This window comes from Sciurus carolinensis, chromosome 8, assembly GCF_902686445.1.
Source record: "Sciurus carolinensis chromosome 8, mSciCar1.2, whole genome shotgun sequence".
Classification (NCBI taxonomy): domain Eukaryota; kingdom Metazoa; phylum Chordata; class Mammalia; order Rodentia; family Sciuridae; genus Sciurus; species Sciurus carolinensis.
Window position 1 is genome coordinate 120,538,426 of NC_062220.1, and position 26,110 is coordinate 120,564,535.

Below are 26,110 nucleotides of genomic sequence, written 5' to 3' on the forward strand. Positions count from 1 at the left end.
GGCTCAGGTTATCCAGATCTGGCTAGTTGACTTATGCTCCCTCTCCAGTCTGCAGCTCTAGCCATCTCAGGCTCTAGCCAGGTTCCAGCCTCCCCACCCTTAACTTTAAGTGACCCCTGGGTCTTGCCCTTGTCTCTGAGCTAGGCAGGCTGCCAGCAGTTTGGAAAGTCTCCAAGCCAGGGGTGATCAGCTTTCTTCTATATCCCCTCCACCTATTCCCACCATCCTGAGCCCCAGAACTGAAACAGTCTGATGCTGAACCATGGTGAGCATCAGTTCACCATTAGCTCTCAGTCAGCAGGAAGTCACCATCCCTGAGGGTGGGCACCTTCCCCAGGGAGTTCACCTTTAAGAACTCAGCGTAGAGGTGTTGCTCTCACGAGCAGAGAGGAGGGGATGCTCAGTACATGGCCTGGTCCTTTAGCAACCCCTCTGTGGGACCAGTCCTGCTCACCCTGTACCAGCTTCACCAGCTCAAAGGTGCTGTTCTTTCTGGCAAAAATGTAGATGGCACCCAAGGGAGGCAAGTATAGGTGAAGAAACAGCTCAAGCCCACCCACCTATACCTCCCACTTGCCCTTACCCTGGTCCCCCACTCAGGTCAGTCTCTGAAGGGCTGCTCACCCCTCTGGACCAGTGCCTTTCTCCCCAAATGGGTCCAGTATTCTGTGCTCTTCCCTGAAACCTACTTCCTCCAGACTCAGTGAGCCTCCACCCATCCCTGGCTCTGGAATGTGCTCCTTTGAGGATTGGTCACTGGCTTTTCCAAAAGCAGTCTCCCCAGTCTGCCCCTCCTTCTCCTCTACAAGGTGTTGCCAACCCCTGAGCACTCTCACCTCTCACCCTGTCCCTTAAACAGAGCCAAACGCCTCACCCCCATCTTGGCTTTCCTTGATTTCTGCAGTATCTGGCAGCTTACACAATCCTTCCAGCAGAGGTGATGGTGACTGGGAGGCTGACACACCACAAGTCTTCAAGGCTTCACTCATTCTCACACATATATACTCATGTACAATCACAGTCACACAATTCACTCACATTTACAACAAAATTCACTCATATTCACACAAGTATGCACTCACACTCATATGACCATATGACCATATGCATGCACCCACACTCTGGCCACTCTCCCAGCCCTGGTCTCTACAGACCCCAGCAACTATCCTGAGGTCTTCAAGGCACCTCCCTCTCATCTCCTCCTTCCTAGTCCTGTTTGTACCTGTAGGTCTTCCTCAGTTCTCCTGTTGGACCACATGTGCACATCTCTGTCAGGACCCAGGTCTTGTGACATTGAAGGCTGGGTTGCAGACAGGTGATCTGTGGACCTGAAGGACAGCTCATGGGATAGGGGGTGGGGAGGCATGTAGAGAGCCAGGGACTGGCACTAACATTAGACCATGCTGGTTGAGTGAAACATGGAGCAGGCAGCAAGCCAGTGCTGCCTAGGTCCTCCTGGCACCCAGCTAAGGCCTCCTAGGAAGTTGTCAAGGCCCCACTCTGGAACCTGAGGAAATAGGAGCCACCCTTTGGCCACAACTTCTTGGCCCATGCAAGTGGACTATAATGTTTTCCCTACTTTTTTCATAAGAACTGAAGCTTTCCAGTGGACAGAACTTTGGGGGACATGCCAACACATATTCACAGGCTATGTGGCTTGCATGGAGCTGATACCACGTCTGATTCCAGGAACAGCACATGGCCTGGCTTGTTGAGTGGACACCCTGAAACCTTTGGCCATTCTTAAAGTGTCAGCAGGGTCCTTGTGAAAAGTCCTGGGACCATGGTTGCTGCTCTTGGGTGTAAGAGACCAAGACATATGTGCAAGTCTGACTCCTGGCTGGGTCATCACTACTCTCTAGGAGCCACTGGGAGCCCAACCAGCATGGAGCCCTTCCCAGGGTCAGGCAGCCCCTAGGGACCTGCATTCTCCATAAACTGACTGATGTGGAGCCCAGATAGGCAGGAACTGAAGCTAGGAAGGTCTAGCAGAACCATCTGTTTTCCAGCAAGACCTGTGGTAGAAGCTGGACCCAGTTCTGGCATGTCCAGGAGTGCCAGGAACCCTTGACCTGATGCCCTTGGGCCCAACATACCTACCTGTGTAGGCAGCCCCTCATCCAGATTTGCCATCTGGGACCTGGGGCCACAGTCCGGCAATGGGAGATGAAAAGAATAGTCAGACAAAAAGGAAAGCAAGATGGGAAATGGGTTAAAAGAGAAAAGAAAAACATTTATTTATTCATTTAATGGAAAGTGAGACTCAGAGACAGAAAATAATCAATGGAGGGGATGGACAAGGACAGATGACTAAAGAGAAGTCTTCATTGTGTCTCTTCAAGAGGACTTCTGGTATAACTTTTGCAGAGATCCTACCTTCCTCAGAGGCTCAGGATAGGGTTATGGACCTCCTGGGTTTGTTTTGCACTTAGAAAAGCCTCCACTTGCCCATACGATCCCACTAGTCACACCTCTCCCTCTAACACATCATAGCCAAGAGTCACAAGCTGTTGAGACAATAGCACAGGATGCAGGGACAGTTACATCCCTGACCTGCACCTGAGGCCCAGAGCAGGGTGACAGCTACAGAATCTGAGAGAAGCCAAAGAGGGATCCTATCACCTCTGCCAGAGGCAGGCAGAAGGCCAGAGAGCACCCCAGGAAGGGCGACGGATGGAGGCTGTGCTGCTGCTCCGAGCATACTTGCAGCAGCATCAACTTTTTCATCACTATGAGGTCAACTAAAGTCACCTGGTGACCTCATCATAGTAACCTGCCCAGTTTCCCCTTGAGCACAACAAACACCTGTCAGGTGGGTAGAAGATGGGCTCAATCTCTACTCCTCCGTCCTGGGCACCTTGGTTCTTCCCGCACCCTGTCACATCTTCTGTCCTAGCTACCTTACTCAACTAGGTCCACACAGACATACACCTAAAGTGCTCTGAACACCGCATGTCACTAGGCCAGCTTGTGTGCTCATTCATATAGGAGTAAGCCTGCAGGTGGGACAGTACCAGAGGGTCATTATCTGGAATTATTGGCTAAGTGTGGGCAGGGTTGGGGCAGTGGCAATGGCCTTGAGGATCATAATATGGCAACCACTTCCAATATCTCTGAGGAATTTTAAGCTTCTGACAGAAGAAATCTCTGCCATTTGAAAGATTCCCTCTCCATCCAACCCAGTCCACCTTGATTCACCATCCAGAAGTCAGGCCATATTCATGACCATCATAAACTCCCCATTTCTTGGAAACTAATGCCCCGTTGGTGTGACTCATCAGTCAGTCTTCATCTTGCTAGGATGAACTTCCCAGTGTCACTTCTGCCTTCACCTCTCAGCATCCCTGTTCACATGCCTGGACTGTCTGAGTGTTCTTCATACACCTGATTTTCATGCCTCCAGTCAGCATTAGTGTGGCCCTTCCCTCTACCAAAAGCACCAGTTGGAATTTGAGGTCACTTCTAGGGAATCTTTCCTGCTCTTCCTGCCAGATGAACTGGGGATCCTGGTGCCCTACTGGGGTTGGTGCATAGCATGGTTAGTTCCATTAAAATCACTCTCCTGGACTTACACAGCATTAGGAGTCTTGATTAACTTATCATTTACTTTTATGCTCTATTGGAATGTCTGTTAAAAGGAAAACTGTCCAAGTCAGGCGTGGTGGCAAACATCTGTAATCCCAGTGGCTCAGGAGGCTGAGACAGGAGGATTGCAAATTCAAAGCCAGCCTCAGCAACAGTGAGGCATCAAGTAACGCAGTAAGACCCTGTCTCTAAATAAAATACAAAATAGGGCTGGGGGTGTGGTTCAGTAGTCAAGTGTCCCTGAGTTCAATCCCCAGTACCACTCCCGCAAATGAAAACCAAAAAGTAAAATTGTCCAATTATGAACAACTGAAAAGCAGTTGGATCAGAAAGATTCAAGCTGCTACCACTCATCCTCAATCCCAGGGGAATGCAGGAAAAAGCCTAGAAAAGCAAGGCAGGGTGCCCCTAAAGAGTATGAGGAATCTCTGAAAGGAAGAGGCAGCCAGAATGGTATCTAAAAGGACAGCCAAGCACCAGCCACCCCCAGGGAAGTGCAGTCACAGTTTAGTTGCTGCTTGGAGCACTCTAGGCTGGGAATGGCACAGGGTGGTCATAGAATAGGCACGGGGGATACCAAGGCCACAAAACAGGCAACTAAGAGCAGAAGAGCAGGATGTCAGGAACTCCATCTACCATCACATACAAGAATGTATCCACATCATTCACATGGCTTCCTGTGAAGAGCTCTTGAGAAACTGGAGCACCCTTAGGAGATGATGCCCAAGGGTCTAAGCACTCTCCTTCTTGGAAGTCTGAGTTCTAAGGAGCCCCTCCTCCAGCTCCTAGGTTTACATGATTCCAATGTCCTCCCTTGGTTCCCAGTCCTAGGAATACTGGCTTCTTGCAGTGATCTTCTCTGTGATAATCTGGTTTATCTGTATTTGGGGTTCACTAATGCCTGGATACTAATTCTTTATATTGAATTCTCTCTGTTAAAATAACTGGTATGATACACATGGAGGTTTGTGTAACAATGCATAAGTCCTACTGTTTGCTGTTACTGTGAAACTCTCTCAGAAAATGAGAGCTTGCTAAAAGAAATCTTATAAGTTCCCTAGACTTCAAAAACAGTATGTCCTGTGAAACATTGTCTTTATCCTGTAATAGTCCGCAATTTTAATTGGCTACTTTATATTTTGTTGCCTTGGTAATAGTGTTATATGCACTTTATTATCTGTGAGATTTCTTTAGTTAATCATATGGGTTACTGGGACAAAATCTTATCCCATTCATAAAATAGAACAATGTAATAAAAGCAATAATTCTTGGTTTCTTATTCAATGTATTCTTAATCATTTTTTCAGTACTGGGGATTAAACCCAGGGCTTCGTACATGCTAGGATACTACATTCTCAGCCTCCCTTTAAAAAAAAAATTATTTTGAGATAGGATATGGTTATGTTGCCCAGACTGGCTTTGAACTTGCAATCTTCATGCCTCAGCCTCCAGAGTAGCTGGGATTATAGGCACAACCAGGCCCAGCAGAATCTTTACTGTTTAAAACATAGATAGTATTTGCCAATTTTTTTTCTTTCATGTTATTGACTTTTTAGGAGCTCTTTATATATTGTAGATTTTAGTCTCTTATTGGTATGCAGGTTGCAATTGAGAAGTACTGTCAAAGACATGTGATATTCTGCCTGTGTAGAACTCCTCCTGGAGTCAGAGACAAGGGACTGGGGCAAAATGAAAAAGATAAAAAGGGGGCAAGAAACAGAATGAGTCTTTATTGTTAATCAGACCACTCAAGGAATCTTAGAAATACGAAGCAGCATACGTGTTTGGAACTCTGGTGGAGGCATTGGAAGTGCTTTTTTGGCCATTTGTTCCAGAATGTTAAAGATGGGGTCATGGGCCTCCTGCCACAGCTCAGCACCCAGGAAAGCTTCCACTCGTCCACGCCATGCTGCAAGTTTTGGCCATCCCACAAACACGTCATGGCCAACAGCCACGGGCTGCAGGGACAAGGATGGAAAAGTTGTGAAGATACTAAGGACCCAGTGCTTGGAACACAGCAAAGATAACAGGGATATGATCCCTTCCCCAACCTCTACATGAGGCCCAGGCCAGTGAGGTGAGCCTCAGGGCCTGAGAGCAGCCAGAATGACACCATCAAGCAAGAAGCAGGTCAGGCTCTGGTCCCAGTTTAGCCAGAGACTCACTCTGGATTCTGGGCAAATCCTGGCTTTCCCCAGGCCATAATATTTCTGACTTGTGGGAGTGGCAATAGAAAGTCCCCTGCCCATAGCCACTGCTCTACTGGCTGATCTCATACCTGCATCAGCTCCTCCAGCAACATGAGATCAGCTAGTGTCACCTGCTGTCCCACAAGGAAGGCCTTGTCTCCCAGGAACTTGGATTCCAGTTCCTGCAGAGCATGGTCCATATAGGTCCTGTTGCGTTTCACCTTCTCCTCAGGCACCTGGGTCCCAATATGTGGCGCCAATACCTGATGAGGGAGAGATTGGGCTTAATCGTGACCCGGCCCCGTACCAAGTCCCTGAAGGTCAACCCCTCCCCAGATGGTTCTCCTCACCCGGATCCACAGGGATACCCCAAAGGTGCCACGAATGTTGTCTGCATGCCAGCCCAGATACTCATGGATGCGGGAACGGGTCTGCAGGTCAGATGGGTACCAGTGGTCTGCTACCTGGTACTTACAACTCAGGTAAATCAGGATGGCTGAGCTGGAAACAGGGATAGGAAGAGAGTCTGTAAGGACCCTGGCTCTGAGCCTTTACCTCCCACCAGCTGTTTCTATTCCCCAGTGGGTCCTTGGGGCTTCTCTGCATTTGAAGGACTCATTTCTGGCCTCACTCCCCTCTATTCCCAGGTTTCTGATTTCTCCCTTTCTCCTTGTCCTTTTTTTGGTCCTGGGGATTGAACCCAAGGTCTTGTGCCTAGGCAAGTGCTTTACCACTGAACTACACCCCTACCCCTTTCCTCCAACTCTTAACCAGACCTGCATTGTCCTTTCAGAGATTTGTCTCTGTGATACCCCCGCATCTGCTCTTTTATATGAGGAAACTAATGCTCTGAACAGTTAAATGAACTTGTTCAAGGATTCGCAGCTCAGAAAAGACTCTCTGGGCCCCTGGAACCTGGCATGGAGCAGGCACACAATGGGGTTCCATGGAGTCCTCTGAATATCCACATGTGTATAGGTCAGAGATCAGGAGGGAATGCATGCTCTGACGTTTCCTTGGTCAGGTTCCTTAGCCATTGATTTCTTTTTAATTTATTTAGTCTTTTTTTTTTTTTTTTTTTAGGTGCCAGGGATTGAACCCAGGGGTGCTTAACCACTGAGTCACATCCCCAGCCCTTTTTTATATTTTATTTAGAGGCAGGGTCTCACTGAGTTGCCTAGGGCCTCACTAAGGCTGAGGCTGGCTTTGAACTCACAATCCTCCTGCCTCAGCCTCCCAAGTCACTGGACTACAGGCATACACCACCACACCCAACAGCTGCTTTTATAGTCCCCTGATCTCTTGTCCTCTTCCTGCATGATGGGAGAATCCACCAGGAGCTGTGCCTTCAGGCCCTGGCACTGGTCTACAGAGCCAGCTTGGGCAGTCTGGGGCAGAGAATATCTGAAAAGCCTGGAGAGATCCTTTCCAACTTCCATTTGTTGAACCTACTCTCTGTCCAACAATGGACAAATGTCTCCTTGACCTCTCTTCCAATACCCCTCAGTTTGGGGGTGGAGAGGCACCAGGGACCAGCAGAGGAGGCTAAAGACAAGAAGCAGGGACAAGGTGGGTCAGTCCCTGGTAATAGACCCTGCTCTCCTCCCACCACTTACTTTCCCCTCACTGCCCCACAGGGTCTGCAAGGGCCCACAGAGGAAGGGGTGGGGGGATGCTGGGAAGCTCAGGATTAGAGAGGGAAGGAGGGCACCTTTCAGTCAAGACGAAGTCACCATCTTTGAGCACAGGCACCTTCTGCAGGTTGCTAATCTGTGAGAACTCCTTGTGGCAGGTCTCCCCTGAGGAAGAAGTTTTAAAAACAAAACAAAACAAAAACGTGTTCCAGTCAGGAACCAGAACTCTTGGTCCGCCCTCTTCCTGTCGGAGCAGGGAACTGGGCTGTAGCCAGAGAGCTGGTCAGCCCCATCCCCCTGTCTGGGCCTCCTGGGCTGGTCCTGGTGTCCATGGGAAGGGCCTCCCTGAGAAGGGCCTCTCTTCCCTGCCCCTCCAGGGGCAATTAGGTGCTGCAGGTGGGTGAAGAAAAGTTATTTAGCCAGGACAGGGTGGTGGTGGGGCGGCACAGTGGGGTGGCTCAGCTCTTCCAAGGCCTCAAGGGTTTTGTGAATTTAAATGAGTGCCTTCAACATAGGAACTCTGAAAATCCTGTCATTTTTATTTCCACCCCACACAGTAGAAAGTACTCCTCCTCCTTTGCAGCGCGGCAAGCTAAAGTTCAGAGAGGGCTGTGACTGTCTAAGACAACTCAGTAGAAGGCGGCGCTATGGGAGAAGAGGCGGCTGTACAGTCCCGGGAGAGGGTGGGGCGCTCAGAGAAGAGCCCCGCGTAGGACATGTGGATGCACCCGGTGTGCGAACACACTGGGAGTCTCGCGGGGCCCACCTTTAAGAAAAAACACCGTGCGCAGCTGGAAGGGGATGCTGTTCTTCTTGGCGAAAATGTAGACGGCGCGGCAGGGCTGGGACAGCAGGTCCAGGTACAGCTCTAGACCCATGGCTAGGTCGGCGCGGACGGCGATGACTGCAAAGACCGCAGACACGGTGTTCGGCTAAGGAAGACTGGTAGACTAGGAGAGCCCCCAACATATATGGGCCCAGGCTCCTCCCCTTTGTTTACAGCCAGTGGGGGCGCATCCCACTCCGCCTAGACACTTGTCTACGCCCCCAGTCTGTTTCAAGTCTGCCCTCTCCTGGGCGGCTTGAAACCGCCACCGCCCACACCGCCACCAAATCCCTGAACAAGATTCCGGGAGCCGGGGAGGAAGAGGAGGCCCACGTCGGAGAGGGTTGTGTCGTGGGGATGCTGTGGAGTGACATGGTGGGTGCGCGCAGGGGGAGAGGAAGGTTTTGAATAGGGAGTAGCCGGCCTCGTTTTCCAGCCACGGGTGCCAGGGATCCAAGGGCAGTACCCAACCTCATCCTAAACCGGAAATGGGCGGGCCCTGTCCTCCGGGAAAATCTCCAGTGCTCAGACCCCCGAGTTTATTTTCAGAATTTTGTTTCTGGATGCTGCAACCCAACGGAAGAATCGGGGCAGGGAGTGCGGGGAGGGGAGAATGAGATCTTCAGCTCGCAGCTGCCAGGGGTCCCTGGAAGGAATCTAAGGTCACTCAGTGGGGGATCACCTTTGCAGGTGTGTCCCAGGCTGGTGGGAATCTTGCCTTAAGAAGAACTTTCTACTACCCAGTGTTCCCCAGCATAGCAGCTGTGCTTAGAAAGCTGGAGTTCTCCATCAGTGGACAGGATGGGGTCAGGAAGACTAAGAAGCAGGGGACAAGCTGGAATGACTGACAGGAACCTCCTAATTCCTGAGTCCCCTCACCCCACCCTACCATCTTCCCAGGGACCATAGTTTTGGTACTCGGCTTGGCACTGATTTTAGCTAATTCTTTCTGAGTAGCCTTTCCCCTCTGATCAGTGACCCACGTGGGTTCTCAGAACACTTCCCTGGGAGTTGGTTTTTTGTTTCTTTTTGAGATCTTTTTCTCCCTATGTTGTTCAGACTAGTCTCTGCTTCAGACTTACAAATAACTGGGACTACAGGTGAACACTACTTTGCCTGGTTTAGCTGGGTGTTTTGAAATTGGAACTCAGGAGAGAATCAGTCCCTTTGGGAAGGGACTGGTCAGGGGTGGCCTGCGATGACATTTCCAGACTCGCTGACTAGGCTGGTCCCAGAGGGAGAAGCTGACACACAGAAAAAGTGACTTGAGAGAGAGAAGCAGGTTCCTACTGCAGTTCTATCAGTGGCCTGTATACCTCTCCTCTCCTAGGACTTAATGTTTTGCAGGAAATTCATGGTTTTGGGGATTGGTTGGTTGGTTGGTTGATTGGGTGATTGACTCACTGATTGATTTTGGTGGGGGGAGTCTTTTTTGAGCCTAAACCAGTTGGCATTGAATTTCCATGGAAAAGAATTGTTCTGACAAACACAAAAAAGGTTCCAGAAGAAACCTCAGAAGCTCTGATGGGCTAAGGATTCATCTGGTGTGGAGGGAAGTTGGAAGAGTAAATGTGCCAAAGAGAAGTTTAGATCCACAAAAGGACCTGGTTGGGCCCCAGAAGATTGTGAAAGTTTCATGAATTATTCACTGCACATTCTGATAAGTAGGTTCCTTCAGGATGCTCACTTCTTCCACTCATAGGATCAGACCTGGATCATAAACTGATGGGACTCTACATTCCCCTGGCCTCTATCCACAGTGACAGGTTCAGATTCAGGTGTTTTCTTATGCTTTACCCTTGACCATCTACCCTGGCAAGGACCTCACTTGGCAACTTATCTCCTCTCTTCTTGCATTCGTCAGCTTTTTGTTGCTGTGATCAAAATATCTGACAAAAGTAACTTGGAAGAGGAAAAGTTTATTTTGGCTCAGTTTCAGATGTTTCTGTTCATGGTTGGTTAATTCCATTGCTGTGGGTCTGAAATGAAGTAGAATATCATAGTGGAAGTCTATAGTGGAGAAAAGCTGGTTGACTTTTGACACCTAGAAGGAAGAGGGAAAAAGAAGAAGGGATCAATGAGGTGCTTCATCCAACTGGGTCCTACCTCCCAATAGTCCACTTAGCCATCAATGGATTCATCCACTGAAGAGGTCAGAGTCCTTATGACTCATCATTCTGAACACATGAGATTTTGGGGGACATTTTGGATCCAAACCATAACAATCCTCTACCTTCAACCTCTTCCCCTTTACTGGCTTCTTTCCTCACTAAAATCTTGAATGTTGAATCTTGACCAAAAAATAAATAAATAAATAAAAATAAAATAAAAATAAAAACCTCTTGCCTTATCCTTGTCTTCCCTCTTAACCACTAACATTTTTTTCTCCTGTTCATCAGATGTCAGATGGCTTCACTGCCAGGTTATCAACATGTATGCATCACTCACCTGCCCCTAACCCCCTGAAACTTGGTTCTGAGGCCCCATCTCCAGTAATCTCTGAAGCCAGCAGCCTGAGGTGGTCTCTTATAGCCAACTACTGGCTGTCCCCTCACCTCCGGAAGGACTCGGGAGAAAGGATAGCCTCAGCTAAGCCAGAAAAAGAAGAGAAGGGCCGAGGGGAGGAAATGCTAAAATCCAGACCTTAATGTCAAAGGCAGTGGTATGTGGCAGGGGAAAGGGCTGTGGCAACCATAAGTCTTTGCTGTGAACACTATTGCAGAGTGAAGCAGGGAAGGACATAGATTCTAGAAGAAGCCGACACAGGCACTAATGTAAGCAGGGTGTCTTAGTCTGTTTTGTGCTGCTATAACAAAATGCTACCAACTGTGTGATTTATAATAATTTATTGGCTTATAGTTCCAGTGACTGAGAAATCTAAGATGTAGGGGTAGGCATCCAGCAAGGGCCTTCTTGCTGTGACATCCTATGACAAAAGTGGAAGGACAAAGAAAGAGAGAGAGCAAAAGATTGAACTCAGCTTCAAGTTCTTCTAGTATTAGTATTAATTCATTCTTAAGGGTCACCTCTTCATGACCCAAACACCTCTTTTCAGGCCCCACTTCCCAAAGCTGTTGCATTGGGGATTAAGTTTTTTAACACATTCTTTGTGGGGGACAAATTCAAAACATATCTGAGGGAGGGACATCTCCTCTTTCCTTCCTGTAGTAGGCTGAATAGTGGTCCACAAAGATATCCTGGTCCTAATTCCCCATGTTAGTCAGCTTTGTGTTGCTATGATCAAAATACCTGAAAAGAACAATTTAGAGGAGGAAAAGTTTATTTTGGCTCATGGTTTCAAATGTTTAGTCCATGCGAGTCAGTTCCATTGCTTCAGGTTGGAGACAAGGCAGACCATGGCCAAAGGGCCTGGTGAACAGGGAGAAGCTGCTCAGCTCATGGTAGGGTCAGGAAGCAGAAAGGGGTAAGTGGAGAAGGAGTTGAAGGAGAGATGAAGGCTTTCAGTGACCCACCTCCTCCAGTGACACCCATCTGCCTACAGTTACCACTCAGTTCTTTCACACTAGGGGTTGACTGATTAGATTGCAGCTCTCACAATCCAATTATTTCTACTCCAAACATTCATGCATTAATGCAGGAGCTATTGGGGGGACATCTGATATCCAACCCATAATACCCTGGAACCTGTGAATATTGCCTTTATAGCCAGAGACTTTACAGAAGTGATTTAGTTAAGCATGTTGGGATAAAGACATTATGCTGGATTATCTAGTTGAACCCTAAATTCAATCACAAGTGTCTTTTTTTTTTTTTTTTGAAGTATTAAGGATTGAATCCAGGAGAGTTATACCACTGAGCTACATCCACAGACCTTTTTATTCTTTTTATTTTGAGGGTCTGTTGAATTTGCTTAGCTGCTGAGGTTGGCCCCAAACTTACTATCCTCCCACCTTAGCCTCTGGAATCACTGGGATTCTGTGTGCCCCAACGTGCCAGGCTGTAAGTGCCCTAATAAAAAGGAGTCAGAGGGAGATTTGACACATAAGACAGAAGAGAATGGAAGCAGAGAGACATTTGAAGATGCTGCACTGCTGGTTTTGAAAATGGAGGAAGGTGCTATAATAGCCAAACAATGCAGTTCAAAAAAATGGAAAAAGTAAGAACAAATGAAGAACATACTTTTGGAAGCTGGAGTAAAGGGAATCATTCCCTCTAAAGGGAAACTATATAGAGGCAAAAAGCTTAGCTGAAATGTGTCCTACAGTTGTGTGAAAGGTAGAACTTGACGAAATTACCTTGGATTTTTAGCTGAGGACACTTCCAAGTGAAGTGTTGAAGATGCAGCCATGTTTCTTCTTGTTTATAGTGAAAATTAAGATTAAAAAAAGATTAAGTAAAGGAAAAGCTATTAAGCAAAAAAAAAAAAAAAAGAATCAGTATTGATGAATTGGAAAATTATCAGCTTCACTATTTGGAAAGTACACCTCTATCCTGGGGTTCACAGAGGATTTTGATCCACAGAAACTAGGCACCTCTTGATTCTATTGTTCATTAGCTGTGTGACCTTGAGCATATCATTAACTTCTCTAAATTCTGGTATCCTTTGCTGTTAAATGAAATAATTCCTATTCTTACAGAAGTGTCATGAGGCATAATTTTCAAAATATCTGTAAAAATAACCAAGTACATTGCCTGATTAGATGTCAGCTTCTTCATACCTGTATTCTGATCAGAAATTTGTGTGCACATTTTCCATATTGCTGTAGAGTCTATTTATTTATAATTTAAATAGCTGCCAAGTATCCTACCAAGTTGGTGTATGGCCTTGGTATATTAATATTTGATTTACCATTAGATTTGACTTTTTGAATATCCTCTGTCCCTTTGTATGTGACACATTATCTGCCTGACATGAGACCCCCAGTGTCACTTTTCCTCATTGATCTGGTAAGATTCACTCTATGTTCCCAGTTTAACAGGGCACTTCTAGGCTTTCCATGGGAAGTGTTTGGAAATAGGACATTTTCTGCCTGAGGGTCCCCAAGACCACCTCCAGGTTCAATGAGTTCACACTATTGAGTTGTTCGCACAGTGATTTGTATTCACACAGCCATAGTTGTGACTATGGTTTACTATAGCAAAGAACTACAAGCCAAATTAAAAAGAAAGAACATATGGAACAAAGTACAGGAAGAACCAAGCAAAAACTTCCAGAGTCCTCTCCTGGTGGAGTCACACAGTACATACATAACACAAGGAGTGAAATGATGCCAAGTTGGGAAGTTCATTAGCGCCTTCATGCCAGAGTTTTGGCTGCGGACCGGTCATGTAGACCTCTTCTGCCTGGCACACATACAAACTCCAGAATTCCTACAGGAAAGCAGGTGTTAAACATAAACCATATTATTTGCACAAATAATTTAGGCTTAATGAGTCACTCTTTTAGGTTAGTTATGTGATGCCTCCCCAAATCCACTAGCCAACGGCCAAACTTGTAAGTGGGAATTCCAAGAAATAGTAGTCCTGCCTGCTAGGTTAACACTTTTCTGTACAATTCACTTTCTTAGCCCTTGACCAAGGAATCTTTAAAGCAAAATTACTATCAGTAGGCCCTCACACAGCTAGGTGAGACCAGCCTGTAATACTGATCTTACTTATCACCTTTAGCAGTCCTGTTAAAATAAATCCCATTAACCATAAGATCCATCGTACAAGGCTCAATGACTTCCCCTTACTTTTCCACATAAGCCTTTTTACCTGGCCCAAGGCATTGATTTAGGCACAAAACTATGGTCAGTAGCTTGAAGTTGACCTATTGGCTCCCAGAGCAGTCATGATAGGATCCACATACCACAATACAATCCCCAAGGATACATATGGCCCCCTGGAAACACAGTGTACAAAGTTAATGCACTGGGCAAGCAGTGGGGCAAACAACCTCCATGTGGCCTTCCATGATGGGGACTACTGTCCGAGAATTCTCAGTCCCCTCCAAAAGCTTTAGTGTAATCCCTGATTTCTTAGGGACTATTTGATTTGATCAGTTCCAAATTGTTTTGCTTTTCCATGGCATCAGTTCATCTTCTCATGAATGTGAGTGACATCTGGTGCTATTCTTCATGGAAAAATGCAAGAGTGGGGTGTATTCATCCATTTTGCTTTACACTGCAATTAAATGCCTGAGACTGGGTAACCTTATTAAGGAAAGAGGTTTGTTTGACTCATTGTTCTGGTTCAAGGTCCAGGGCATGCATCTGGTGATGACCTTCTTGCTAACAGAGTCCCAAGGCAGCACAGGGCATCACAAGAGATGGGGAGTGCATATATATACGTGTTCATGTATCCTCTGGTCTCTCTTATAAAGCCAATACTCAATCATGACAGCTTTGCCTTCTTGATGATATCTAAAAATCCTAATCACCTCACAAAGATTTCACCTCTTAACACCATAGTTGGATTAAGTTTTCACCCTCTTTGCAGGGCACTGTGGTACACGCCTGTAATCCCCACGACTCGGAGGCTGAGGCAGGAGGATCACCAGTTCAAAGTCAGCCTCAGCAACAGCGAAGTGCTAAGCAACTCAGTGAGACCCTGTCTCTAAATAAAATACAAAATATGACTGGGGATGTGACTCTGTGGCTGAGTGCCCCTGAGTTCAATCCCTGGTACACACAAAAAAAGGTTCCCCTCTTAATACTTAGCAATGGGGATTTAACTTCAAAACTGTAACCTGGCATCATCATCAGCAGGTCAGGTGTGAGTAGAGGCAGTTTGAAATCAAAGCTCTCAAAGCATCTTGGAAAGTCTTTCTTCAAGAAAGGGGGAAAGGTTGGGCATGCTGGCACATACCTATAATCCCAGCAACTGAGAGCAACTGTGGCAGAAGGAGCACAAGTTCAAGACCAGACTCAGTAATTTACAAAGCCCTAGACAATTTGGTGAAACCTCGTCTCAAAACAAAATAAAATAAATAAATAAATAAATAAATAAATAAATAGGACTGGGGATGTAGCTCAGTGGTAAAGTGTCCCTGGGTTAGATCCCCAGTAGCAAAAAAAGAAAAGATTCTGGGGATGGTTTTGAAAAAAAAAAAAATAGTAATAATGTCCTCCTTCCCTCCACTCTTTTATTAACACCTCTATCCCCACACACAGCACTTGTCTTATTTTTTAACCTCTCTGTGGTATGTCCCATTTAGACTTTACATCCCTTATTCTCTCAATCAGATCTTTTTCTGGAAGAGTTATGCACATGGAGGGATAAAAGTATTTTCAGATCCAGGTGGTGTGATGCACACCTATAATCACAGTGACTCAGGAGTCTGAGACAGGAGGATCAGGAGTTCAAAGCCAGAAAGTTTCTAAGCAACTCAATGAGATACTATCTTTAAATTCAAAATAGGGTTGGGGATGTGGCTAAGTGGTTAAGTGCCCATGAATTCAATCCCTTGTACAAAAATAAAAGTATTTTCAGAGAAAAGTTATTTTTATACAACTTGACCAGAAAGGCATGTCATGTTCAGGAACTGGTCAGGATGAAATTCTGACCTTTTCAACAGCTTTCAAATGGATTTTCTTAACCTATTTTGTTCTGATTATTTATCCAGTGAGCAGAGTAGGAAAGATCAATCTTTGTCTGAGAACAACTGCATTTAATAGTTATACTACCATTCTCAGCTGTGTGCCCCAAGGGAAGGACAAGGTCAAAACCCTTGCTACAAACTGGAAGGAATCAGGAAAGTCCTAAGTCAAGAACAGTGAGGCATAGCAAAGAGGGGGCAGGAGTCAATCTGGGCAAAGGGAACATAGTTCCTGGGCTATTCCCTTTCTGGACACCCAACTCCATGGCCTGTTTGTTGACTGGAGCAATTTCACAATAGCTTATAATTTGGTATGAGTTAATTAGTTTTTAATCAGCAGATAGCACCAGGTTTTATTTTAAAATTCAGGTCAAAGTAAACAGGGCACAGTGTTCTATAATCCCAGCAAATCTGGAGGCAGAGGCAGGAGGATGGTAAGTTCAAGGCCAGCCTAGGCAACTTAGTGGAACTTTGTCTCAAAATAAAAAATAAGGATTGGGGATGTGGCTCAGTGGTGGAGTGCTTGCCTGGCATGATTGAGGCCCTAGGTTCATATCCTCAGTACCACAAAGATGAAATAAAATAAATAAATAAAAAGAACTGGGGATGCAGCTCAGTGGTAGAGTGCCCCTGGGTCAATCCCCAGTACTACACATACAGAAAGATTGGGAGTGTAACTGGGAGGTACTTGTTTAACATTGTACCTGGGTTTCAATTTCCTACACCACAAAATAAAATAAAGTCCAGGTCTAGGTGATCAGCATTGGATTTGTGAATTCAGGATTTTAAAAAAGCCAATAGTTTTTCTTTTAGATGCTACAGGGAGCTGGGGGATGTGGCTCTGTGCTAAAGTGCTTGCCTAGCATGTACAAGGTCCTGAGTTCGCTGCTCCCACTGCAAAAAACAAACAAACCAAAAAAAAAGAAAGAAAGTAAGTAAGTAAGTGTTGGAAAAAACATCTCGTTTCCAAGTGGCATACAAGTTTTTTTTATCTTGTCCACCCTGGAGTCTAAACTGACTCCTTCAAAAATATCCACATTGGGCTGGGAAATCCCAAGTTTTGAAGGGCCTAACATCTGAATGCACAAGAGCTCTTGAGCAAACCAAACACCTTTTTCAAAATCCCAAATTATATCTTCATTCAGAGATTGCCTCTGTTTTCCACATCATCTTTCCAGACTTGTTTTGTTTTCAATATTTAAAGAATTTAAATTTTATCATGTCTTCCCACAAAAAGATAGCAAACTTTGGTTCACCAGCACCTTCTTTGCAGTCACCATTGATTGAGGCAATTCCTCTATTAGCTGTGAAATTAAAGAATACAACATTTAACATCAATTCTACCATGGATCCAGATGCAACTGCCAAAAAATGCAAAGACTTAATTTAAAAATTCCTTCTTTTTCTCCCCCCTCATTGCAAATTTGCTCAAATCCCTACCAGTAAATTCAGAATTGACTTGGTTTATATCAGAGGCCCTAGGGAAGGTCCAGATTGGAATTTGAGAGGGTAAGAGGGACCTAGAAGTGGAACTGGAGAAGTTACTCAAAAGTGACTGCAGCTTTGTGCATGTGCAGATTATATAACTTGCTTGGTGCTCAAAGTCCACTCACACCAAATGTTTTTATAATGAGATAATGTCTCCAGGCCTCAAGGACAGAGGAGTTGCAGAGTGTTTCTAAGCCATTCAAACAGAAGGCCTTTTTGTCCCGATGTGTTTGCTCACTCAAGGATTTTCACTCCTCTGTACTTCGACATGACCTGAACCTCTACAACCTCTTCCCCCTTTTATTTGTATGGACTTTTGAATAGATATGACTTGTCTTTTGCTTAAGGAAGGTGAAGGGAGAAAGCAAGGCAAACACTGGCAAAAAAACAAGCACAGCATAATAAGGCAAGTGTCAATAAATATCTTCCAATGAAAAACGATTTGATCCATGTAAAATTTAGAGCCATGAGGTTAACCAATCTAATAAATCCCAACCTCCATCATCTTGTTGCACCTTCTTTACAATGTCTTTAAGATGATCCATTTCTTTTTGAATGGGGTTACTGTTATCAGTTAAATTGAAGCAACACATATTATTAAATTTCTGGCATGTCTTATGATGTAACAACAGCAAATAAGCAATAGCAGCCCTATTATCAAGAATACTTTTGACAGATACAAATTTTCAGAAGAATTACAATTTCTGATAAGTGTGCCCAAATATTATAATAAGTACAGGGAGCCAAAGATGGAACAATTTTCTTTACAGGGGCACCATACAACAACAGAGAAATAACACAAGAATAACCAAGACAGTTGTGGGATTTGGGGTAAGTTTTGCAAACAGAGCTGTAACCAGATTTTTACAGGGTACATTCTAAACCCACCTAGGATAGCAATTGTTGAGCAGATGTTGTTAAATTCTTTATATGCCCCACAAGTCACTAGATGATTAGAAGACTGGGGGTTCCTTGGGCCTCTTGTTCTTGTCAGAGGTTCCTTCTTTGAATCAGGGTCCTCTTCATCCAAGATCAAGTGGAATTTGGGAATTGGATTGTGAAGTCCTTGATGCCAACTCATGATGATTGACAGGTTTCACACACCCAACAGTAATCCAGACAGGACCTGTAGGAGTAAGAACAGCAGCATACCCCTTCTCCATATAATTAAAGGTGCAGGGTCTTGCCATGTAGGGTTTGGTGGAATCCAATATTTTACATAAAAATTTGGTAGTTGTTCCTTAGGGGTAAAATATCTGTCCAAGGCAGAGGACCAGCATATTGTACATTAAGAGCATTTATTGTGAACAAGGCAATATTGAGAGCATTATTAACATGAGTGAGGCTACGTTCCCTTTTTTGTTTTTGTTTTAAAAGGCATGTTTTGAGTGTGTGATGTGCACATTCAACTAAGGCCTGTCTGGTAGGATTGTGGGGAATTCCATGGTTTAGAATTAGATTCTACTGATTACAAAACTGAACAAAGGCACTAGAAGTATAAGGAGGGGCACTGTCAGTTTTTAAATGATGAGGTTTACCCATGGTGCCAATGTAGAGGAACAAATGAGAGATACAGGCTGAGACCTGCTCTGAATGATATACACTGGCCCACAAAATGTTTGAGGATGTGTCTATGGTAACACGTAAGAAAGAATAGGGGTGGAAGGGAGGAAAATGAGTTACATTCATCTGCCAAAGGGCATTAGAATGTAAACCTCGAGGGTTCACAGTTTCCCAAGTAGGGGAACAAACGGGTGTGCAATGACAGCAATTATTAACGATGAAACAGGTCTGTTGAGAGGAAATAGAAAAGGTTTTCATTAAAGAGCAAGCATTTTGATGAAAAAAATTGTGTGATTCCATGGCATCTGAAAAGAGAGGATAAACTGATTTTATAGCAGTATCTGCATGAGCATTTCCTTCAGTGAGCAGCACAGGAATTTTAGTGTGGGTACATATGTGAACAAGAAATATTGGAGTTGTACGATCCTGCAAAAGAGGTTGAAGAGTGATAAACAGTGATAAACAAATTAGAGTCCAGATGAGGTGACAAAATGCAGAAGAAATATGAGGCATCATATACTGAGTCTGTAATGTTGTTTAGGTGCTGGGAAATATACAAAGAGCCAAAATAATTGCAGGTAATTCTGCTTGCTGAGGAGAAGCTTGAGGCAATGTGTAATAATCAGTTCATTTTTTATCAGTGAGTATAGATACCACGCCCTGTTGTTTTCCTCCATGAGTATAGACAGTAATCTCATTGGAAAGTGGAATGGAGGAGATTATAAAAGAAGGAGCATGAGAGACTTGACACAATAAGGAAAGGCATTCATCTAGAGGTGCCTGGAAAGCAATAGGAGCTAAAACATCAGTTAAGACAGCTTGGTAATATGATGAAAATTGTAAATACTGTAAATGTAAAGTCTTTCCATAAGTAAGATAAAATACATAAATATTCATTCCTGTAAGAGATAAAATACAACAGCCAGGCCCCGTAGGACCCCTGGCCAGACTGACAGTCCTGTCTCCAGGATCCCTCAGCCCTGCCTCCAGGGCCCCCACATAGACTGACTGCTCCCTGCCACTAGGATCCCCACACCTACTGACTAGCCCTATCACCAGGACCCCCAGACAGACTGATTGCACCCCGCCTCCAGGTTCCTGCAACCAGACTGACCACATCCCACCTCCAGGACCTCTGCCTGACCAACCGCATCCTGCCTCCAGGACCTCCAGCTGACCACACCCACACCCCAAACTGCAGCTCCTCATTTGCCAACACATTTGGAAGCCAGAGTGGCCATCTTGGAAAATTCTGGAATCCGTAGCTCTGATTTTTAGGTGGGACAAATCCCATCCTGATATGCCTGCTGGAGACTTGAAGCTCATTGTCAGGTATCTCTCATACATCAGGCTACTGAAGACTGGGAGGTTTGAATACTATATGACTATTATAGTATAGATTTTCTTTTTTTTCTCCTTATTGAAGAATTTTAAGTTTTTATTTCTTTACTTTTCTCGCTCTCTTTTCCTTTTGTTTACCTGTTCCCTCAGAGTCTCTTACTCCCTTTTCACATGCTAACAACCAACTTCCTTTGAATACACTCTCACTCTTTCTATTATCTAGAACTTCTACATATTCTTTTCTTATCCCATTAACAGCTACATCCTACACCCCTCTGCATCCTCTTTGTCCTCCATTAGAAACTGCAGACATTATTGCAAATCTATTTGTTATACTGAAAATAATAATTGAACTCATTCTTTTTATTATGACAATATTGTTAATGTCCTCATAGGGGCTATTTGGTCTAGGGTTGCATACTGTCTGAACTGGGCACTGCTAATATTGATCTCCCCCTTAGAGAAAAGTTTTTGGAAACCTGTAGGGTCACTATAAGCCTATAGGGGGGAAACTGAAGTACCCCAGATCTGCACCACTAGGAGGAAGATACATGAACAACATGAAAAAACAAGGGAACAAAATGATCCAAACACACCTAGATTCTATATTAATAGAATCCAGTGACAATATGGTAGAAGAAATGTCAGAAAAGGAGTTCAGATTATACATGATTAAGATGATTCATGAAGCAAAGGATGAGATAAGAGAGCAAATCCAGGCAATGAATGATAATACCAATAAGCAGTTGAAAGAGCAACTGCAAGAAGCAAAAGATCATTTCAACAAAGAGACAGAGATTCAAAAAAAAAAAACCAAAGGGAAATCCTTGAAATGAGGGAAATAATAAACCAAATAAAAACTCAATGGAAATCATCACCAAAAGACTAGACCACTTGGAAGACAGAACCTCAGACAATGAAAAAAAATATTTAATCTTGAAAATAAAGTTGCCCAAACAGAGAAGATGGTAAGAAATCATGAACAGAATCTCCAAGAACTATGGGACATCATGAAAAGACCAAATTTAAGAATTATTGGGATTGAAGAAGGCACAGAGATACAAACCAAAGGAATGAACAACCTATTCAATGACATAATAGCAGAAAATTTCCCAAGCCTGAAGAACGAAATGGAAAATCCAATACGAGAGGCTTACAGAACACCAAATGCACAAAATCACAACAGATCCACACCAAGGAACATTATAATGAAAATGCCTAACATACAAAATAAAGATAGGATTTTGAAGACTGTGAGAGAAAAGCATCAGATTACATATAGGGGGAAAACAATATGGATATCAACAGATTTCTCAGCCCAGACTCTAAAAGCTAGAAGGGCCCGGAACAACGTATTTCAAGCTCTGAAAGAACATGGTTGCCAACCAAGAATCCTATACCCAACAAAACTAACCTTCAGATTTGAAGGTGAAATAAAATCTTTCATGATAAACAAAAGTTAAAAGAATTTACAAACAGAAAGCTGTGCTACAGAATATTCTCAACAAAATATTCCACAAGGAGGAAATGAAAAACAACAATGGAGGTCAGCAAAGGGAGGAACTACCTTAAAGGAGAATTCAAAGGAGAAACCAAGCCAAGTTAAAAACCAAAAGTAAGCCCAAATGACTGGGAATACAAATCATATCTCAATCATAACCCTGAACGTTAATGGCCTAAACTCAACAATCAAAAGACATAGACTGGCAGAATGGATTAAAAAGAAAGACCCAACAATATGCTGCCTTCAAGAGACTCATCTCATAGAAAAAGACATACACAGACTAAAGGTGAAAGGATGGGAAAAAACCTACCATGCACATGAACTCAGTAAAAATGCAGGAGTTTCCAACCTTGTATCAGATAAAGTGGACTTCAAGCCAAAGGTAGTCAGAAGGGATAAAGAAGGACATTTCATACTGCTTTAGGGAACCATAAATCAGGAAGACATAATGATCATAAATATTTATGCCACAAACAATGGTGCATCCATGTATATCAAACAAATCCTTCTCAATTCCAGGAATAAGATAAACCACAACACAATAATTCTGGGTGATTTTAACAACCACTGTCACCGCTGGATAGATCTTGCAAACAAAAACTAAACAAAGAAACCATAGAACTCAATAACACAATCAATAATCTAGACTTAACAGACATATATAAAATATTCCAACCATCAATGAGCGGATTCACTTTCTTCTCAGCAGCACATGGAACCTTCTCAAAAATAGACCATTAGGAAATGCAAAAAAATAGAGATACTGCCTTATGTTCTATCAGATCATAACGGAATGAAATTAGAAATCAATCACAAAATAAAAAACAGAAATTACTCCAACACCTGGAGACTAAACAATATGCTATTGAATGAAACATGGATAACAGAAAACATCAGGGAGGAGATAAAAAAAAACTCTTAGAGGTAAATGAGAACAATGATACAACATATCAAAATCTCTGGGACACTATGAAAGCATACTAAGAGGAAAATTCATTGCATGGTGCACATCAAGAAAAGAATAAAAAGTCAACAATTAAATGACCTAACATTACAGCTCAAAACCCTAGAAAATGAAGGACAGAATAACACCAAAAGTAGTAGAAGAGCTGAAATCAATGAAATTGAAATGAAAGAAAAAATTCAAAAAATTGACAGAACAAAAAGTTGGTTCTTTGAAAAAGTAAACAAAATAGACAAACCCTTAGCCACACTAACAAAGAGGAGAGAGAAAACTCAAATTACTAAAATTTGTGATGAAAAAGGAAATATCATGACAGACACCATTGAGATACATAACATAATGAGAAACTACTTTGAAAATCTATATTCCAACAAAATAGAAAATACCAAAGACATCAACAAATTTCTAGAGACAAATGCTGCTCCCAAACTGAACCAGGAGGACATATACAATTTAAACAGATCAATATCAAGCAATGAAATAGAAGAAGCCATCAAAAGCCTACCATCCAAGAAAAGCCCAGAACCAGATGGATTCTCAGCTGACTTCTACAAGACCTTCAAAGAAGAACTCATTCAAATACTTCTTAAAGTATTCCAGGAAATAGAAAAGGAGGGTACCCTACCAAACTCATTCTATGAAGCTAATATCACCCTCATACCCAAACCAGGCAAAGGCACATCAAGGAAAGAAAATTTTAGACCAATATCCTTGATGAATATAGATGCAAAGATTCTTAACAAAATACTGGCAAACCGTATCGAAAAACATATTAAGAAAAATGTGCACCATGAAGAAGTGGGTTCATCCCTGGAATGCAAGGATGGTTTAACATCCATAAATCAATAAATGTAATCCATCATGTCAATAGACTTAAGGATAAGAATCATATGGTTATTTCAATTGATGTTATAAAATCAACACATATAAACCTAAAGCTTTTCTATACGTAAGCGATGAAACATCTGAAAGGGAAATGAGGAAAACAATTCCATTTGCAATAGCCTAAAAAAAAAATAAAATAAATAGGGGATATAGCTCAGTTGATAGAGTGCTTGCCTCACAATCACAAGGCCCTGGGTTCAATCCCCAGCACTGCAAAAAAATAAAAAATAAAAATAAAAATAAATAAATAAATAAATAAATAAATAAAATACTTGGAAATCAGTCTAACCAAAGAGGTAAAAGATCTCTACAATGAAAACTACAAAACAATGAAGAAAGAAATTGAGGAAGACCTTAGAAGATGGAAAGATCTCCCATGTTCTTGGATAGGCAGATTTAATATTATCAAAATGGCCATACTTCCAAAGGTGCTGTACAGATTTAATGCAATTCCAATTAAAATCCCTATGACATTTCTCATAGAAACAGAAAAGGCAATCATGAAATTCATCTGGAAGAACAAAAGACCCAGAATAGCTAAAGCAATCCTGGCAGGAAGAGTGATGCAGGAGGTATCACTATACCAGACCTTAAACTCTACTAGAGGGAAATAGTAACAAAAACAGCATGGTACTGGCACCAAAATAGACAGGTAGACCAATGGTACAGGATAGAAGACACAGAGACATACCCATGTAAGTACAATAACCTCATACTAGACAAGGGTGCCAAAAACTTACAATGGAGAAAAGATAGCCTCTTCAACAAATGGTGCTGGCAAAACTGGAAATCCATATGCAGTAAAATGAAATTAAACCCCTATCTCTCACCCTGTACAAAACTCAACTCAAAATGGATCAAGGATCTAGGAATTAGACCTGAGACCCCTCACCAAATAGAAGAAAAAGTAGGCCCAAATCTCCATCATGTTGGCTTAGGACCAGACTTCCTTAACAAGACCCCTATAGTCTTGAAGAAATAAAAGCAAGAATCAATAACTGGGATAGATTCAAACTAAAAAGTTTTTTTCTCAGCACAGGAAACAATCAACAATGTGAAAAGAGAGCCTACAGAGTGGGAGAAAATCTTTTCTACACACATTTCAGACAGAGCACTCATCTCAAACGTTTATAAAGAACTTAAAAAACTTTACACCCAAAATACAAAAGAACCCAATCAATAAATGGACTAAGAAAATAGGCAGACACTTCACAGAAGAAGATATACAGGTGATCAACAAGTATATGAAAAAGTGCTCATCATCCCTAGTAATTAGAGAAATGCAAATTAAAACCACCCTAAGATTTCATCTAACTCCAATTAGAATGGCTGTTATCAAGAACACAAGCAATAGTAAGTGTTGGCGTGGATGTGGGGGAAAAGGCACACTCATACATTGCTGGTGGAGTTGCAAATTGGTGCAGCCACTCTGGAAAGCAGTATGGAGATTCCTCAGAAAACTTGGAATGGACCCACAATTTGACCCAGCTATCCCACTCCTTGGTTTTTACCCAAAGGACTTAAAATCAGCATACTACAGTGATGCAGCTACATTAATGTTTACAGCAGCTCAATTCACAATAGCTAGATTGTGGAACCAACCTAGATGCCCTTCAATTGATGAATGGATAAAGAAACTGTGGTATATATACATAATGGAATATTACTCAGCCATAAAGAATAATAAAATTATGGTATTTGCTGGTAAATGGATGAAGTTGGAAAATATCATGCTAAGTGAAACAGGCCAAGCCCAAAAAACCAAAGGCCAAATGTTTTCTCTGATAAGTGCATGACAATGTATAATGATGGGGGGGGGGAGAAGAATGAAGGAACTTTGGATGGTGTAGAGGGAAAAGGTGTGGGAGGGGTGGGGATGGAAAAACAGTACAATGAAACAGACAGTATTATCCTATATATATGTATGATTACATGAATGGCATGAATATACATTGTGTACAACCATAGAAATGATAAATTGTACCCCATTTGTGTACAATGAATCAAAATGTGTTTGTAAAAATAAAAAATACTAAAAAAAATAAAAGCAAAAAAAAAAAAAGAGAGAGAGAGAAGGACCTTGGGCTGAGGTTGTAGCTCAGTGGTAGAGCACTCACCTAGCACATTGAGGCACTGGGTTTAATACTCAGCACTACATAAAAATAAATAAAGTTATTGGGTCCACCTACAACTAAAAAAAAATATTAGAAAAGAGAGAAGGGCTCTCTTCCACCCTTGCATCTGAGTGGCATTTCTAACTCCTCAGATGCACCTACAAATCCATAATCACCCATATCAGTTGTGCTCCTGGGTGGCGATCCTTTTTAAAGTGTTTGGAAACCTGATGACCCTCTTACATACAGTCAGTTCCTTCCTTCATTTACCATAATAGCCAATCTAAAAATTCTCTGGTATCCTCAAGCCACCTATCACAACGTTTACCCGTCTTTGTTGGGAAGTGACTGACTCCTCCTTAACCAAGAAAATCAGGACCATTATATATAAATGACTTTAACTTTCTCATTTGGCATCTGAAAATGGACTTGCTGATGTACCACCTCACCTTCTGCCTTCGGCTTAGAGGACAAGGT

At 43.1% G+C, this 26,110-nt stretch overlaps 1 protein-coding gene and 1 long non-coding RNA gene across 3 annotated transcripts; both read right to left on the reverse strand.

The window, feature by feature from the left end:
• Positions 1 to 5,275: 5,275 nt before the first annotated feature.
• On the reverse strand, positions 5,276 to 8,373 carry LOC124990142 (glutathione S-transferase theta-2B-like). The gene is made up of 5 exons (XM_047559876.1): positions 8,175 to 8,373; positions 7,486 to 7,573; positions 6,125 to 6,275; positions 5,864 to 6,037; positions 5,276 to 5,543 (listed from the first exon to the last, which is right to left on the reverse strand). Exons 1-5 carry the CDS (start codon positions 8,284 to 8,286, stop codon positions 5,334 to 5,336), a joined length of 735 nt encoding a protein of 244 aa, XP_047415832.1. The 5' UTR covers positions 8,287 to 8,373; the 3' UTR covers positions 5,276 to 5,333.
• Positions 8,374 to 10,145: 1,772 nt separating this feature from the next.
• On the reverse strand, positions 10,146 to 14,013 carry LOC124990143 (uncharacterized). Of its 2 annotated transcripts, none has more exons than XR_007109711.1 (3): positions 13,443 to 14,013; positions 12,491 to 12,550; positions 10,146 to 10,278 (listed from the first exon to the last, which is right to left on the reverse strand). It is a non-coding gene; the product is annotated as an uncharacterized LOC124990143 (long non-coding RNA). The 2 variants fall into 2 exon arrangements; XR_007109710.1 differs by having other exon boundaries at positions 12,491 to 12,600.
• Positions 14,014 to 26,110: the final 12,097 nt, after the last annotated feature.

Coding starts and splice junctions, on each gene's coding strand:
- LOC124990142 (XM_047559876.1), bottom strand. CDS start 8,286: ATGGGTCTAGAGCTGTACCTGGACCTGCTGTCCCAGCCCTGCCGCGCC. Junction 7,574..8,174: donor CACGGTGTTTTTTCTTAAAG/GTGGGCCCCGCG, acceptor CTTCTTCCTCAG/GGGAGACCTGCCACAAGGAG. Junction 6,038..6,124: donor GGGTATCCCTGTGGATCCGG/GTGAGGAGAACC, acceptor CTCCCTCATCAG/GTATTGGCGCCACATATTGG.